The sequence below is a fragment of the Alosa pseudoharengus genome, unplaced genomic scaffold (genome assembly GCF_046254945.1).
Source record: "Alosa pseudoharengus isolate Yale_2024_CS ecotype anadromous, Long Island Sound unplaced genomic scaffold, YU_APseudo_1.1 YU_APseudo_1.1_scf_15, whole genome shotgun sequence".
NCBI lineage: Eukaryota > Metazoa > Chordata > Actinopteri > Clupeiformes > Clupeidae > Alosa > Alosa pseudoharengus.
Window position 1 is genome coordinate 3513720 of NW_027468620.1, and position 19096 is coordinate 3532815.

General features: G+C 39.7%; 1 protein-coding gene across 1 annotated transcript in view; it reads right to left on the minus strand.

Annotated features, from left to right (window-relative positions):
- Positions 1–19096, minus strand: part of tm9sf3 (transmembrane 9 superfamily member 3) — a 64363-nt gene that overhangs the window by 14856 nt on the left and 30411 nt on the right. The window contains exon 7 of the mRNA XM_076285273.1: positions 8005–8171. Coding sequence (XP_076141388.1) covers positions 8005–8171 — 167 coding nt within the window. The remainder of the gene's footprint in view (positions 1–8004; positions 8172–19096) is intronic.

Consider the following 19096-nt stretch of genomic DNA (forward strand, 5'->3'; position numbering starts at 1 on the left):
CCGCTGCCTTATTGATGTGCAGTTTCTTTAGTTGAGCTCTCACTTGATCTATTGTGATGATGGGGGGTGTAAGGGAAGGGGAGGGGGAGGGGTGCATCTGGGATCTGTGTGTCTGATGGCTGTTGACTGAGGTTGTTGTCTCCTCCTTGTTTGTGATCGCCATGTGGGGGAGGGGTGCAATATCCAGTAATGGTGGGGGTACGATAGCCTGTGATGATGGAGGTGAGTGTTGCACTGGTATTGAGGGGGTGTGGGGGCTGGGGGATGACCACCTCCTTGATGTCCCTGTCAAGGCTGCCAGAGTCGTGGAAACCTCAACAGGAACAGGCAAGGAGGCCTCAGGCGGGGGCAGGGTGTGAGTTGATCGTGGCTTAGGTCGTTGGGTGTCACCGGGATGCAGAGCTGGAGAGACTGGGAGGCTGGGAGGTGGGGGTAGGGCAGGCATGCAAACAAGAGCCGTTTCTGAGTCAGCCGGGGGTGGTGGACAGACCACGGCCATTGGAGCTGGAGCAGGGACTTTTCTTGTTGGGAATTATAACAGAAAACAAAGGTAACAGAAAACAAAGCATGCGGATTGCTTAAGCTGAAGAGCTGGGGCCTGTACTACGAAGGGAGCTTAACCTACCCAGATGTAACCCAGGGTTACTTTGTTAAACCGGGGTTGACAAAACCTGGTTATCTTTAGTGGTGTTAATCGGTACTACGACGCTGATTATGAAGTTGATTTGTTGAGCCGGGGTTAACCTCATTGGAGTTTGTGCGCGTTCACATAAAAGGGGCAAATCACCACTTTCAGTGATGACGCGTTCACCTTATTTTACGGATGAAGAATGCACAATTATTATGACAAGTTATGAGGAATTAAAACCCACTCTACGACAAAAATCAAATACGTCGGCAGTGAACAAAGCAAGGCAAGGCTGTTGGCAACGTATTGCAGACCGGGTAGCCTAAATGCCTAAAAGTAAAGTTTTATTCCCACATGTTCTTCAAATATGTGTTACGGAGGATTAGTAGCTTGCGGAATGTCTGGAATGAGTTGAAATAAATAGCCTATTTTGAGTTCATAGAAAGGCCTACAGATGCAACCCAATTCAGAAGTGGGCATATAGATTACAGTAATAAGGATAATTGAATGTTTAAGTAGCCCCCATTGACTGATTTAGTGTATGCCTAATCCTGTGAACATTTCAGATGCAACACCATTGCCAAACGCACATGGCAGCAGGTGAAAATGAAACACAAACACATTATTCAGAATAGTAGGTTTATATAGTTATAGCTTTCATTAATATTTCTTAATTATGAAAACATGTAGGCCTAGCTTATAGCCATCACTTGGCCTTTGAACACTACTGTAGGAGAAAAGGCACCAGAGTGTTTTACAGTAGCAGAAGAGTTGGCCATCGCAAATAATATTGGAAGGCCGATTATGGAGGGGGTTGAGGGAGGCATTCGGTCGGATTCTGGTGCTGTGGTAATGTGTAGCCTTTATGTGCAGGGTACAGTAATATGACATTCAATTCAACAAGTTTGTTAAAATTGTGATTTTAATTTATTAGGCCTACTGTAGGCTATGTCCGATTTATTTTAGGCTATTCTTGCTCAGATGTTCAGCATACTGTAGGCCTATGTCCGATTTATTTTCGGACATACAGTATTCTTGCATCACCGATGGAATACATTAATGTCCACGTACGGGCATTGCTATGAGACGTCTTCCTAGATCATCTGACAAAGATAACGAATTCCCTCGGCTGACAATCTATATCTTCATAGAGAATATCGTCCGGCTATATATATTTTCTGGCGGTCTCTCAAACCCCTCGCATGCGAAAAGAGTGCTTCACGATTTGCGCTCCAATGTCGTATGGATCATCCAGGTACGCCGACATGTCTCGGGAGAAATTGTTAGTGGAGGGGTGGTACTTATAAAGGGTGTGGTTAACGGAAACCTCGGGTTAACCAAGAACATAACCTGGTCGGAGCAGGTTTGAGATGCAGCGTAAATTGCCATGGCAGCATACCTCGGTTAAAACCTATCCACCTTTCGTAGTACGGGTTAATCGGGAAGTTACGCCACACGTGATCAAGTTACTCTCGAAGTTACCCAGATAAGCCAGTAACCCCGCTTCGTAGTACAGGCCCCTGGACTGAACGCATAATCTAACAGGGTAATTTTATGTCAGTTCCTTAGATTTACGAAATCGTCCCACCTGACCACCTCAGATTTAAAAATCAGGGTGGGAGATATCATTTCCAACAAGAAAAGTCCTTAACATTTTCTCAAACAAGCAAGCAAGCAAAAAAAAAAATCACATTATTAGTTAGAGATACTGACACACTGACATTAACATTAACACATTTAAAAAAACGCAATTTTCATTTCCAAGATATTACATCATAAAACAATGTAACAGAGAGGTGTTTACAAATAAACAGTCGGTGAATAGTTTACTGTGATGCTAATACTATGTCTATTTTTGATGAACGACACTAATACTTTATATCACTTACTTTATTTGAAGAAAACCATAACACTAATGGCAAAACTAGTGACTATGCACTGACAACCATTTCTACAAATTCTGCTTAAAACATGGTAAGTTGCACATGAGAGTCAGCCTCTATTTTTTAAGTCACCCAAATTAAGTACATGTCTGCACCCTGAGGTCATACTAGGAACTTGTATTGGATTCAGAACTTATTATTTATATATTCATAAGTGGTTTATGTCCTGATGTTTTTGTTATGTGTTCTTCCACAAATGAGATGACTGCTCTTATTTCATTCTGTTCCTGTATTTTCCCTGTGTATATCAGTATGTGACTGTATTTAGACATAAGAGAGAATATTATCACTTTGCAGTGTTTCACTGTTCTGCATGCCTGTGTCAGTAGCAATCTGCTCCGGATTGCCAGGTTGCCACTAATCAGAGTCTGATTCAGTCCACGTGAGATGGGAAAAAGTTAGGGGAAACCCTAACTATTTCCTTGTGTAGTTAGAGCAGCTGGTGGATCTTTAGATGAAGTCATGCTGTCTCCTTTGATGCGCATCACTGTAAATTAAACTCTGTTCCGGATATTTCCTACCATTGGTCTGACTGGGTCTTCATTCATCTGTGGTATCAAAATTACCATGGAAACCATGGAGGTTCTACCGAGACTGGATTTTTGCCAAAATTTAAGCCTATGTATGATCAACACTGATGTGATCAACACTCATGTGACAAATCACTCTTTGGGTGAGTACTATTGTTCCTTGTAGTACTATTGCTGTCCTTAGCTGGGCAAAGGGGGAACCTGTAAAGTAGTCATCCTGTCGTTCTACAAAAATAGACAGAATGGGCTGAGCTCTCTGAAGCTCTATTTGGGTGTTAACTACCCTACACAGGTGTTAATTACTCTATTCGGTTGTTAATATTCTATTTAGAATATTAATGACTATCGGGCGTTATGGCTCTATTCGCATGATAACTACTCTACTCCGGTTTTATTGACTCTATTCAGGTGTTGATACTCTAGTCGGGTATTAATGACTATCGGGCTTCTCTGAGGCTCTATTGGGGTGTTGTCAAAGAAGGAGGACCTACCCATCCCCTTGACAAACAACTCTAGGACCTCGGGACTAATTGGCTCTTATCAGGCATTTTGGCTCTAAAAGCAATATATGTGTCCCCAAAAAATTTTAAACTCACGTTGAGGCGACGCAGACCGCAAGGATTGTAATTGGTCAACTAGTCCTGTGTGTTGATAGCTGGTATTTCAAGCAGCCTACTGTGAACAACATGGTAGTTCACGGACATAAGCTTTGCAAATAAACAAAGACATATTTTGGTTACATGACGGGGTTATCCATTTGTAAAGTGTCTATTTGTCAGTAACATTTTCAAAATTAGCACTTTGCCAGCAAGCAGTACCTTTAGGGCAGTTGTGGTAAAGTTTGCTTGCTAACATAACATAAACTGGCTGGCAGACACCTCGCAAATAACCTCAGACTTATTTTCTGGTTACAGCAACTAGCCCGTTGGATTTTACTGTGTCTATTTCGATACTTTTTACAAAATCTAAGCAAGAAAAGGCCAAAAAAATAAGATTAATATTTCAGCACAACAGTCTATGGAGTTCTGACTAGCGCTTCGGTGGTGAGCGATGCAGACACCGGCGACACAGAACTTCGAAGCCATACACACCCTAGCTAGATGCAAAGCAACCCCAACGCAGAACTCCAGAAGGGTCACGACGCCGTAGGAGTGACAGCGTAGCTACAGCGTGGAGTCGACGCAGAAGCATAAATAAGCCTTCTAAAATTCATCACGCCACTGACCAAGAAAAACCTGGTCTATAGCTTAAGGCGCATATAAAGCACAGCTGAAGAAGCACGGTCACAAGATATAAGCAGCAACTCCTCTGCGGGATAAATATTCTTAGGATTTTTATTCAGTTGTTCGAACATTATTGGGGTACGTGTTGCTATTTTTAGGTTATGTTTTCGATGGTAAACCCCTTGTCAGCTAATAGTGAAAGTGAGGCCACGGTGAAGTTAGTTTCACTTTGCCTATGAGTTCAAATAATAGAAGAGTGCAAATGCATGTAGGCTATACTCTGCTAGTCACAAACAGGTTTTAGTGAAGCATGGTTTAGTGTAATACCTGTTCCATACGGTCTCGTTTGCAAGCAGATTCCTTCAAATGCGCCGCTGACTATCAAAATACCAATGCGCTGTTTGAAGTTGCACTGCTTGCTGTTAAAGAGAATGACAAGATGTCATTGTCATTGGTTTAAAGGATGTTACGCCCAAAACACACCCATGACTAATTAGAAAACATAAGAACAACCTTTTGCGCCAAGCGCTCAACGTTTGATCACATAATCACGCCATTAAATTAGTGAATGTGGACTGGCCACACCTAGGGATGTAACGGTATGAAAATTTTACCTCACGCTTAGAGTGACCAAAATTATCACGGTTTTCGGTATTATCGCGGTATAAAAAGACGCAGAGTGGCTACATGACAGTACACGTTTTGCGGTGAAAATGTTTCCGCCTTTTAAAATCAGGTGTAACCTAATCCGTATCGCAGTTAAATCCATCAATTAGACAACAGAATCAGTAGGGTACCAGTTTTTTTTAATGTACCAGGCCTACTGTATGTCAAAAGCAGGCCTGGGTGAAGCTGGGAAGGATTAAACACACGGTTTCCACACCGTGGTAATCAACTGCAATAATTATGATATTTGAAACGGTAATTATTATCGTCAAGATTTTTATCAAGGTTTACCATTATACCGGTAATCGTTACATCCCTAGCCACACCTTTAATGTCTATAAACTACACGCCTCAGACCATCCGTTTCTGATTGCCAAAATAGAGCCTTTGAAAGGGGGGCTTGAGAGTATTGGATTCAGAACTTATGATTTTGATAAGTGGTTTATGTCCTGATGTTTTTGTTATGTGTTCTTTCACATGAGATGACTTGTTATATCATTCACTGAGGAGGAACACTGAGGCATATACTGCCTCCAAGCACCGATACTTACATTGGCATATGAGCTTACGATTGCGACGAACAATTGGCATCGTCTATGTTTTTTCATTTTAGAATCGAAAGGTATCGCAAGTATCGGTTCTCATGACATTCCTAATACACACAGCCATACGGATATTTGTAAATGTTAATAATAATGAGATGCCCTTTTTTCTTTCCCTCTTATGTGATGTCTGTTAATGTCTCGTTTATTATTACAGTGCATGAAAATCAGTGCATGTTATCCAAAGTCTTCTTCTTACCAAAATTTCTGCGTCTAATTCAGCTTCAACTGTTTAACGTAGAAACTTCATTCAAACTTTGTAACGTAGGTCTTGAAAAGGACACTTAAGCAATGTATTTTTCATTTTTGTAAACATTATACTTTTAGACATTAACAAAAAACAAGCTTATTTTTCCCTATTGACTTTGCATTAACATTATTTTTATTCCACATTTCATTTAATATTCCACATTATTCCATATTTTTGTTCCACATTTAAATTCATGTAGCTATTTATTACCTCTGAACTTATAAGTTTGTAATTAATCACTTTATTATTTTTGTGTGTGTATGCGGGTAGGAGTTCGGGTAGGGGGCCCTGGCTTGTCTTAGACACAGGCAAGGGGGCCTTCAAGGAAAAAAAGTTTGGGAAACACTGCATTAAACTATGTCCATCAACATCCACTAAACTATCTGATCCATTTGAGATATTAACAAAAAACAAGCTTTTTTTCCCCCATAGACTTTTCATTAGCATTATGACATCATAAACGGTTTTGCAGTTTTAATTAAACTGATTTGCACCGGTATGAACCGTCAGCTGCTCAACTAGGCACCCACAAAGAGCCAATTAAACTGATTTGCACCTGTATCAATTGCCATCTGCTCAACTTGGCCAATTGCCATCTGCTAATCAACATCCATTAAACTATTTGCCTATCAACATGCAGTAAAGCAGGGGTGTCAAACTCATTTTCATAGAGGGCCACATCATTGAATTTTTAGGTTACTGAGGGCCACATAATCGGCGAACATGTGCATGGTGGAACCATGAAATCAGTATTGCAGTATGGCTTGTTCAAAATTGGTGTGAAATAATGGTCCCAACCACTTTAAAACAGTGTGGCTGAAATAAAAAAAACAAACAGCCTACAACAGTAACATTTTCAAATTCAAGTTCTAGGCCTATTAGTTAACAACTGATCAATATTCATTCATGGACTGACATTGATGAGAATAAACTGCAGTCAATAATGTGCATAACAATGTCCATAACACTTGTTTGTGCTCACCACTAAAATTAACTGTTGCTAAGAAAGGTACTGTGTGTGTGTGTGTGTGTGTGAGAGTGAGAGAGAGAGAGGGAGAGAGAGAGAGTGCTATGGTACGCACACCTACCCACCCCCACCCCCGCAAAAACAAATTCATTCGTGTACAATATTTGTCCGTTTCCCGGTTTTAGGCCCGTGCATTGCAAAAAAAGTAGCCTACATAGCATAACAATATCCACATGCAATATTACAACAACAACGTCTACGATGACCTATTCATTTGGACAAATTGATACAGCCCTATAGCTAAACTTACCTTTAGTTTTGTTCTAGCGTATCGTGACGTCTGGCTTTAAACAGCTGTAATGCAGTCTAACGTTCTGACAACCACACCAATTGCCTACCATGTTCTTGCCCATCTGGAATAACTCCTCTAGCTTGGCTGCCTCAGTCCTTTCTGTTTTCGTTGTTTAAACTTGTGATATCCATGATGAGTAGCCTATGAGTTTGTGAATTAACTCAACATTGTGTGCTGATAACCATATCTAGATAGCCGAGTAAAAGAAAACAACAAGTAGCCTAGTTGTGCCTGCGTGCGTATTCTGTCTCCTGCTCAAACAAAATGTGTGCACGTTAATTTTGATAACGTGTTCACTAACTTTACGCGATAGAAAATTGTAAATAGCCTGATGGCATGCAGTTAATGGGATACTGTGCATAGTTGGTGGGCCAATTTGGTGTGATACACATTACACACACACACAAGGGAAGTTTTCTCTCGTTGTTGAGGGACTGATGTGCGGGCCGTTCAAAATCATTGTGCAATGCCCCGCGGGCCGTATGTTCGACACCCCTGCATTAAACTATCAGTCTATCAACAACTTTTAAACAGATAGTTTCATTCAACTTTTAAACAGTCTACTTTTACACTATCAACTTTCATTAAACTATGCATTATCTGTTTTAACTATATGATATTTTACGTCACAATTTTTGCCTTTTCATGCACTGTAATTCCTTGGAATTGCATTTCTAGTAATTTTTTTCCCCTTAAGTCTATTAATGCCCGTCTTGGTGTTCTTGTCTTGTCCACTATTACACTTTCTATTTTTCCCCCTTGTCCTTTGTGTGTGTATATCTGTATAAAAATGACTAAATTGTAAATAAATAATAAAAAACAATAGTAATGCAAATAACTTACTCTGTATACAAATCCCCAATCATGGCCACAACAATGACGATGAGAGACACAGAAAATATTTGACAGCCAGAGCCGATGAGCGAAGAAAACATCATGGGGTGACTTGATGGTCGAAACACATCACCATGAACCTGCTTCCATCCATACTCATCTCCAAGATCCCGGTCCTGTAAAAGGAAACCAATATAAATATGTAAACTATTTAAGTTTCAATTGTTGAGCAAAGAAAGTGAATGATTTTATGAATACATTTATTTCTGCATTGTATATATTGTTGTTTATAGTTTATAGGCTCGACATTAAACAGAGAAATTCTTTGGTCACCTCTATTAAGAATTTACAGCTCCCATTGACTTCCATTCAACACATGTAAACAATGGGGGGCCTATTTCGTTAATAGAGGTGACCTAAGAATTTCTCCGGATAGTGTGACTGCGGTGCTGTTACGGCTTCTACACACAGTTGCGTTCCGTCAACGCATGCCAGTGGGTGTTCCCGACGGTAGCTATTGGTTTGATTGGTTGGTGCCGTCCGTCGATTGGCTTGATTGGCCGGTGCCGTCTGTCGGTGCAGCAACAGCTGAACTTTTCAACGCGAGCGACGGGAGAAACGTGCTGCAACAGCCCACAATTCTGTTCGGCAACGGATGACGTGAACCCATGTAAAGTGAATGGGATGAGTCTCCAGCACTGCAACGCACGCAATTGTGTGTAGTTGGTAAGTGTTCAGTCTTCTGTAATAAACTCCGGGTTCGCTAACTAGGTTGTTGGTGCTTCGTTTTAAGTGTAGAGACCCTAAGCAAGCTACTAAGCAAGAGGTTTGGTGCCGTTTTGAACAATATTACTGGTTTAAAAAAAAATGCTATTTGGGAAGCGTTTAGATTACTGTCGTTAGCTAATCCACCGTTTGCGATTTGGGGCTTTAGCATATACCAGGCCAAGCTCTGTAGTGGTTGATCAACGAAAATGACTGTCTCCACAGCTTATTTGATGCGTTTTAATTCAGAAAAACACCCTTGGATCAATTTTTGCTGGATTACACTTTAAACTCGAAATTTTGAGAAAAAAGTTGAAATGTCATGTCGACTTTCATTTCGACATGACAACATTAAACTCGAAATACAGTTTAAACATACAGTTTAAGCTATGTACACTTCCCACAAATCCAATATATTAGACAATTATGAATGGTAGGCCTACTTTAAATAGGTATTATTTCAGATAGATTGCTGCTACGTCTTGGTGAATGTCCTCATTGCCATCATCGTGAAGTGCGTATATCTCACAGTTATGGAAATACCATGCACTGCCATTTATATAGCTAGAATAATACATGTTTCCAATGATATAATGTTTCTATAGTACACAATGTTATTTCCAATGATACTGTTTCTATAGTACAAAATGTTATTACAGTGCATGAAAATGCACTGTACTGTTCTTCCTAGGCTGCTTCTTCTTATTACAGTGCATGAAAATGCACTGTACTGTTCTTCCAAGGCTTTTTCTTCTTCTTCTTAATCTTATTCTTCTTCTTCTAACGCAGTTAATGCAGCTTCAACCGTTTAACGTAGAAACTTCATTCAAACTGCGTTGCGTAGGTCTTACTTAGGACATGTGGGCTTTGTATTTTTTTTTTTTTTGTATATTTTTTTGGGGCTTTTATGCCTTTAATGTGACAGGATAGTGGAGAATGACAGGAAGTGAGTGGGAGAGAGAATCGGGGTGGGATCCGGAAAGGACCACGGGGCGGGAATCGAACCCGGGTCGCCGGCGTACGGTGCAGGTGCCCCAGCCAGTTGCGCCACAGCTGGGGCCGGCTTTGTATTTTTCATCTTTGTAACTTTTATACTTTTTAAACTATTAATTAAAAACTACTCAAAATTTCCCCATAGACTTAACATGGGCTGATGACATCACAATGGACTAATTAACTTGATTTGCACCTGTATCATCTTCCAGCTGCTCATCTAGGCCCCATCAAAGAATCAGTTCAACTGATTGCACCTGTATCAACTGCTTTCTACTGAACTAGACCAACTCTCTCTGTGTCTCTACATTCACAACTATTAATTAAAAACTACTCAAAATTTTCCCATTGACTTAACATTGGGGCTTTATGACATCACAGCAATTAGAATCTTGTGGCAGGTGGCCAGGCCACCTGCATCAACTGCCAGTCTCAGGCTTTAAGCATACAAACTGGCCCTATTAAGACTACACATCCTGTTCCTCTGCCAAAAACTGTTTCAAAATAGTTAATAATAATAAAAAAGTCCTCACTACAATATTTCACTGTTAAACAATTTAACCCTTTAAACTACTGAACTTTTTAACTGTTCAGCCATTGTAACTGTTACTTGTCATCAACTATGACTCCTACCCACTGTAGCTAATTAACATGGTTACCATAGTTAGCATGCTAATATGCTAGTTAACATTTTTAACAAAACTGCTAAAAATGATTAGCTAAGTCACATGGTTAGCATAATTAGCATGCTAACATGTTAGCATGCTAGTTAACATTTTAGCAAAACTGCTAAAAATGATTAGCTAAGTTAGCTAAGTCACATGGTTAGCATAGTTAACATGTTAACATGTTAGTTAGCATAGTTAGCATAACTCCTAAAAATGATTAGCTAAGTTAGCTAAGTAACGTGGTTAACATAGTTAGCATGCTAAGGTGTTAACATGCTAGTTAACATTTTTAGCAAAACTGCTAAAATGATTAGCTAAGTAACATGGTTAGCATAATTAGCATGTTAGTTAGAATAGTTAACATAACTACTAAAAATGAAAACATTAGCTAACTTAGTTAACATTATTATCTTTGATAACATAGTTAGCATAACTACTAGCAAACATTAGAGCCATTCCAACTGTCAGTTATCATCAATTATCTACCTAAATAATTTAACCATTTAAATTATCCACCTATTTAACCGTTAAATCATTCCAACTATATTAAACCTTATCTACCAAGCAAATCATTTAACTATATAAACTATCCACCTATTTAACTGTTCAGTCATTCCAACTATATTAAACCTCATCTACCTAGTTCAGTCATTTGAACTATATTAAACCTCATCATGTTGGTTGCCAATTAGCACATCATCTGTTTTAACAATATATTTCACACCATATGTTTTGCATTTTCATGCACTGGTAATTCCCTGGAATTGCGTTTTCTAGTTTCACTCTGTTCTTACGTGGGTAAGGCCACCGCACATCCAAATAAGAGCCCTTCATGACCCACAGGCCATCAGTCTCCATAGGTTAACATGGCAAAACTCATTTTTCTAAAACTGCTTTTCCATGTCTCACCTGCATAAAATATAGTATAAACATAGATATGTGTGCATGTAGAATACAATGGGGCTGCCTGGTCGGGACGGCAGCTTCATATGTCCCTCCATAGACATTCAGCAATAGCCTGTTTTGCATCCATTACAAACAAACATGCAATGTGAAAGTCGGGGATTGGGGAGAGCACTTAGTAGTCTAGGCTAATAAGCATTAAGTCGAATCTTGAAAACACATGAAAAACACTTTCTAATAATAAAATAAAGAAATAAACCGCTAATAAGGGCCCGAGCACCGAAGGGCGCAAGGCCCTATTGTTTTTGTAAGGATTATTATAGTGGGAGAGCAGCTTCACAGAAGAGAACTTCTGACGGCAAATTTGAGGAAAAGTTGGTAAACCACCTTTCTTACCTAATTTGAGGGTGCTGATTCTGAATATTTTTTTTGCTTATTTTTCCCTAAATTGCGTAATCACTAAAACCAAATAAAAGTGTTCTCTAAATACATGTTTGAGCATTAAATAACCCATACTATAGTTTATTAATGTATTTAATGGGAACATGATTACAGTTAACATGTAATAAACTCCGAAATTCTAATCAAAACACAACCATATTTTTATTGCTAACATAGTGAGTCACTCATGTGGTGTTTAATGCATTTCATCACAATAACAAGTTGCACAGATAACCTTCAACTAAGAATATATCCTACAGTACATATGAACTTAGATAGCTGGAATAAGCCTAATGCAGAACTGCATCTACCGTTAGCAACAACCGACAAGTAAAAAACATTTTACTTCTAGTAACACTGGATTTAGTATGTGTGCTTGCCTCCATACTAGAGCTTGATAATGTGCTCTTCTAATATGCCATTGGGCTGCATCACTTGTTGGTGGTATGCCTCCAATCCTCGACATCTAGAAAACAGAGTGGCTCAGGCATAGTGTTGTCATGATACCAAAATGGTGACTTCGATACAATACCTGCCATAAATATCTTGATACTCGATACTGAAACGATATCCAAATCCAAAATATCTGGAAAAGAAAGGATGCAGGCCTCCAAGTGTATTGAGTCATGTGTTGAATTTGGTGCACTTTGGTTCGATTCTGGGTTTTAAACTTCTAAACTTCCTACTTAATTATTTTTTGTAGTCAGTAAAATAGTAGTTTGTGTGTGATTAAGTCCTTTATTGTTATAGCTCATTTATATTGTGTGGTGTTTTGGCAATAAATTACCATTAAATAGTGCTGGGCGGTATAACGGTTCACACCGTATACCGGTGTATATTATCGTTATGATATGAATTTTTTAACATACCGCCATACCGGTGTATTTGATTACACAACGCTTGGAACGCTGCGCCGCGCGACAGTGTTTCAGACGGGACTTTTTTCACACGCACGCATGGTGCCACCGCGAGGCATGGTGAGGGTAAACACAAAACACCTTAAGTTTTTCCCCTGAAGAGGTATGACCCTTAACCCTTTAGCCGCCAGGGTTTAAAAAGAATAAATTGGATTTGTACATCAAAATTTCAAAAGGCCATGGCTTGCAAGTGGTCAGAGATAAAGTCCTACTGTAAATGTGAAAATCATTTAGTATGAACAGAAGTTTATGAAGGGGGTAAATTTACTCATCTAATTTGCATATTATGACGTCACTGGATGGTAACCACCGTGAATTATGTACATTTCAGTAAATACTAGATGTTTAACATATTTGAGCAGTTATACTTTCTTTTTTTGTCATTTCACCGACATAACAAATGAACAGGAATACAGTCACATGCAAACCAACAATAGTAAACTATTACTATAATCACAAACCCTATGCTACTATACAATAAAGTAGCCTGGTCAAATCAGTTCCATATCGCGGGTGACTGTAGTTCTTCAGAGCCCTATTTTTACAACCCCTGCTGTCTATACCACGTCCATTACGGACACTATCATCACTATTGCCACTGGCACCTCCAGCTATGTTGGGCAAAGGGTCGAAATAAGCATGGTATGCTTAGTGGACACTGTCGCAAAGACGTACCTCCATTCACAGACGCACCGTGACTATCAGTCAATAGACGATCGATCATATTCTCCAAAAGGCAGATATTCTCCTTCAGAATCAGAATAGGTGAATAACAGATCCAAGACTTCATCACACGTGAATTTTTTTTTCAACGTTTGGTGTATTTCTCCTTCAATTTGAGCAAAACTAAGGCCGGCATCGCTTCCGCGTTATGGAGGAAAAAATGCACGTCTTCTTCGTGTGTTTCTCGCGTGTTTTCGCGAGCTTCCTGAAAACTTTGAAAAAAAAAGGTTGAGCTTGAATCGAAGCTCTGGGTGTCTGCCAACTAGTGGTCAAGAGTACAAATTAGATTTTACACTGTACTCGTCTGTCGTCTATCGTCTGTTTTATTCAGTAATGACGCTTGTCGCAATATTGCGACATGGGCGGTTAGAGGGTTAAGGCTTAATTTCTCCTTAGGTAAGGGGTTTATTTAAGGGTGTTGCACAGAATACCTTAAATTGTTTTAGTTAAGGAAAAACGTTAAGGGATACTGCATTGAAAGGGATTTACCGTCACGAAAATTCTATCGAGATTGTTCAACAGCTGTAACTAGCTGGCTAGCAGGTGATGTCGTTAGTTAGCAACCCACCGAACACAGTGAAGTTTAATGATCTTATCGTTCATCTCACTTTAAGAATTCGCTGAAATTATCCAGGTAGCAAGTAAAGCATGTTATAGACATGAACTGAGCAATACTAGCTGGCTAGTTAGAAATTATCCTGATTGTCATCAGTGCACCAAAACAAACTTTTTTGTTAATGTTTTGCCTAGCGAACCGAACCGAAGTTCATGGCAGGCTAACAAGACATCCACATCAAGTTAACGTTAGCCTACCACTATGTAAACCACACAATAACAATAAAGGCATGTATAAAGTATAATTATTGCAACTTGCACTACTTTTTGTATTGGTTTTATACAAGATGTTTGTGAAATTTGCACAGTAAAAGTTCTGTATTTTGACTGCAATTGTCTTTGCATTCTGATTAGATTCTTCATTAGAATCATGAGTGGCTCTTTGTAAACAGCATCATTTTCTAGGGCCATGCAAAACTGCATTACCACTAGTGTTTAGTTATTCTACATCATGACAGTAAAATAGACCATCCTTAGTCAATGTAGGCTACTGCAGCAATTCCTCTCTCAACCTGTAGAAAATGCTGTGAACATCTGATTATGCATGAAAAAAAAAATACCGTCATATACCGTGAAACCGTAAGAATTTTGAAAAATACCGTGATATACATTTTTGGTCATACCGCCCAGCACTACCATTAAATAGCCAAAGTAGGCTAAATCAAGGTCAGTGTTCAAATTACTGCATGCAAATCACTTAATGCTATGCAGAAGAGCCTAATCTTAAGGCCATCTGATGTAGGCTACCCTAGGCCTTCCCGTGTTTCTGGGATTTCTTTGACAGTTGCAAAGGGAAATAAGTGAAGATAGTCTTTGCTCCCAGTGTATTAACCCATTCGCGCTGAATGCTGCATGACGCAACATTGACCCTCCCGCTGGATGCTGCGTAGCGCAACATTGACCCTCCCGCTGGATGCTGCGTAGCGCAGCATGCTTTTTATTTCATGTTTCTAGGTGCTAAGGAGGCTTAGATATTACATTTTGGTAGACGTTGACAATTTTTAGTATGTTTTCAGAAAACCCTTAGGAAATAAGGTTATTTAGTCTAGAATGCCATAGGATTCTATAGGTGTTTTTAGCAGGCATTTTAGGAGTAAATGGGTTAATAAGTATGTTTCAACTACTCAGGTCTTAATCAGATAGGCCTACACCATTATCTGTTGCAATAGCTGTGTGCATTTCTACATTAGGTCTATTTATTTGACAGTTAACATCATTTGCTACCACATAACAAATACCAAATAACAATACAAAAGTTTCTTACACACTTTCCTGCATACTTCTTAAATGTGCTGTAGTCAGATGGGTGTCCTAAAGACATAGCTAGATCTTGAGCATTTATTACCAGTGTTGAATGAGCAATTTTTGCAGTAATCACTACTGGACATTCCACATTGCTAGACAGCACTTGAGTGAGGATAGACTTATTTCCACTTCACAAATAACCATCGCTATCTGCAATAGCTACAGTACAGGGACATTAATCAGTTCATAGCTGAGGATTTGTCCTAGGTCCACTTCCCTTTCAGCATCATATGCAGTGATGATGCACTGGAGAATGTTTCTTTTTGTTGCACTATAAAGGATATCTTGTCTACATTTTTTGCAAATAATGCAATCTCCATAGCACTCTTCAGCACTCCTCAAACATGCACACTGTTCCATTTTTCTGCATGGCTGGAATTTGAATGATAGGAAAGAGCACCAGTGAGATGTTTTAACTAGGCAAGCACAGTCGCCTTTACAGTAAAAAAAAAAATACAGTATAAATCCTCTGTAAAGACTGACTGTCCTTGCCCTAAAGACTGTTCATAACGGTGGGTTTTCACACAGCGAAACACCTCGCGATTTTCGGCCAGCGAAATTTCGCCTCGGGGGCATGACGGCGAAACCGCTAACCTTTTGACTGCAGTGTCTAGCCAGTGGTGGCAAGCGAGCTAATTAGGCTAATCAGCTAGTTCAAACGTTTAAGTACTTAATGAAGATATCCAGGGGTCTTTATGCCTCGACTAAGTTGATGTTGCCTATAAACAACAATTCATGTTCATAGAAACAACAAGGTCAATAAGACATAATATATTTCATACCTGTGTTGCAGCATGTAGCCTAGCTGTCTAGCTAGGTTTACAATGCAATCCAATGTCCTAAAATACTAGCATTTCGCCTGTCAGCTAGCTAAAAAGATCGAGTGCTTAAACTAACATATATAGTGGTCTATTTAGTGGTGTATGTGCTCTGACTAAGTTCGTGTGCCATATAAACCACAATTCGTGTTGATACAAGTGCCAATGTTCGTGTAGAAACATTTTAATCACATACAAATTTTCGTGTTACAGCTCAGGTAGTCTCCGCCATCTTGGTCAGACTTTTTTGTAACTCCCGCCTCCAAACACAAAGACGCGGACCTGATTGGTTCTCGAATGGTCCTCATTTAAATAAAGTTAAACTTTGGCCAACTTTGTTTCGCCTGCCTCGGCGATTCGCTTTCATTTCGCCCAACCAGGGCGAATTTCGTCTCCATTCAACCTTAATGAGAGTGACGCGAAATTTCGGTGTGTGGAAACACACCGTAAGAGTTTGTGACAAATGACTTTCTACTGAAAAATGAGCAGTCACCTACTATTCTATCAATTTATTATCAAGGAATCTATTTTGTTTCAAAACGTCATACTGAATTTTAGCTATTATTTCAATTCATATTTTAATTTAAGCTTATTAGGGCCCGAGCACCGAAGGGCGCAAAGCCCTATTGTTTTTGTAAGGATTATTATTAGGGCCCGAGCACCGAAGGGCGCAAGGCCCTATTGTTTTTGTAAGGATTATTATTAGGGCCCGAGCACCGACGGTGCGAGAGGCCGGGGCGGCCTTGTGCACCGAGAGGTGCGAAGCCCTATTGTTTTTGAAAGGATTATTAGGGCCCGAGCACCGAAGGGCGCAGGGCCCTATTGTTTTTGTAAGGATTATTATTAGGGCCCGAGCACCGACGGTGCGCGAGGCCGGGACGGCCTTGCGTACCGAGAGGTGCGAAGCCCTATTGTTTTTGAAAGGATTATTATTATTATTATTATTATTAGGGCCCGAGCACCGAAGGGCGCAAGGCCGTATTGTTTTTGTAAGGATTATTATTATTATTATTATTGTTATTCCACTTTTTTGCTTTCCTGTTTTTGAGGTGGTTAACATGGTCGAAAATTCTTGAAATTTGGCACACACGTCAGGTGTCACGCAACACAGTTAGGTACAAGAGCTTGACCTCGGGTGTGGCCCAGAGACTCGCTAGCGCCCCCTTAGGTGACTGATCCCGTGGTTGGCATATATTTTGAGGTGGTTAACATGGTCGAAAACCCATGAAATTTAGCAAACACATCAAGTGGTACAGTGAATAGACAGGGATAAAAGCTTGGCACCGGGCGTTGCCCAGGAACTCCATAGCGCCCCCTTACGTCACAGTGACTTGTGGTTGGCATATAGTTTTAGATACACACACCAAATTTGGTGGGTGTATGTAACTCCCAAAAACAAACAACTTTTGTATTAACATGCCATTAGCCACGCCCACAGGAAGTGAGGTAATTGAGATTTTCTGCGTTGTGGACATGATCAATTTTAACGTACTCCTCCTAGACCAGGGGTGGGCAACTCATTTCCCCAAGGGGCCACATGACGAACTAGGACTGTTGAGGAGGGCCGGACCCAAAATACCGAACTTAAGTCTGAACTCAATTCTGTTCAATTCTATTCTGTTCTTGTATAACATTAAGTAAATCATATGGTTTTGTTTACTACTCGTAAGAACAGATGAAAATTTTAGGGAGACAAAGGAAAAACAGCAATATTTAATATATGTCCAGTAGGCTATTTAATCCTCATTCTCGAAAATGATGTTTTGACATTGACATTTTTTTTTTTTCAGTTTTCAAAGACTGATATAAAAAAGTACTACAATATATAATTAGGCTAGGTTATGAAAATGTGAAGGAGTCAGTACAACCATAACCCTGTGCCACCATTTCCCATTTCATCAACACTCAGCAATATTTCATCATTAAATCATTGCCATCATTAAATTAACTCTTTGCAGAATTAGACTGAAAATGTGGAGCAGACAAAAGTAGGCTGTCATTAGTTAATCAACATGCACAAAGAAAACTATTTTGAAAATGTAGGCTATGTTTTTGCTTTAACTTTATGTACAAAACTGTGATTGGTCAACTCGCCCTGTGTGTTGAGCCGGCTGCTTCAAGCAACCTGTGGGTAGTAGCATCATACTAGTTCGCTAACATAAGCTTTGCAAATAAACTCAGACATATTTTGGTTACAATGACGGGGTTATCCGATTGTAAACTGTCTCTGCCAGTAACGTTTTGAAATTAACACTATGTATCGCCAACGAGCAGCAGTAGGAGTTCGACATTCTAACAACCTTTGCGGTGGTGAGCGACGCAGACACAAGAGACACAAAACTTTGAAAGGTTTACGCCGACGTAAAGGCAACTGCATTGTGTCGACGCAGAAGCATAAATTATATTCACCAGCACATCAGTGGGGGTGTTTACGTCGTCGTATGCATCCACGCACAAATTTATGGGCGTACAAATAGCAGTCGCTTTCAAAATAAAAGCAACGATATTGATTTGCGTGCATTATCTCTATGCTAGGCTCTTGACTATTGTTTTTTCACAGACCTTACGCGGGCCGGTCAGGGAAAGCCCACGGGCCGGATGTGGCCCGCGGGCCGTATGTTGCCCATGTATGTCCTAGACGGTTGATCCGATTCATGTCAAAGTTGGTATACATGATGCCGAGATGTTCCTGATTATAAATTGTGAAGTTTGTTTTTGATATGTTGTAATTTGACGCAATGGCGAAATTATTAATTTTAATACCCTTCCACATAAACAATAAATGTGTCATAATTCACCATGCATGGCTTGAAATGTTTTAAATTTCAAAGGTCATTGAAGACCATGTTAATGATAATATTCACATGCCCATAATGCATGTTTGGCATAGCGCCACCAACTGGCAACAGAAAGAATGACAATTATACTGATGTCAAATGATCAATTTGAACAT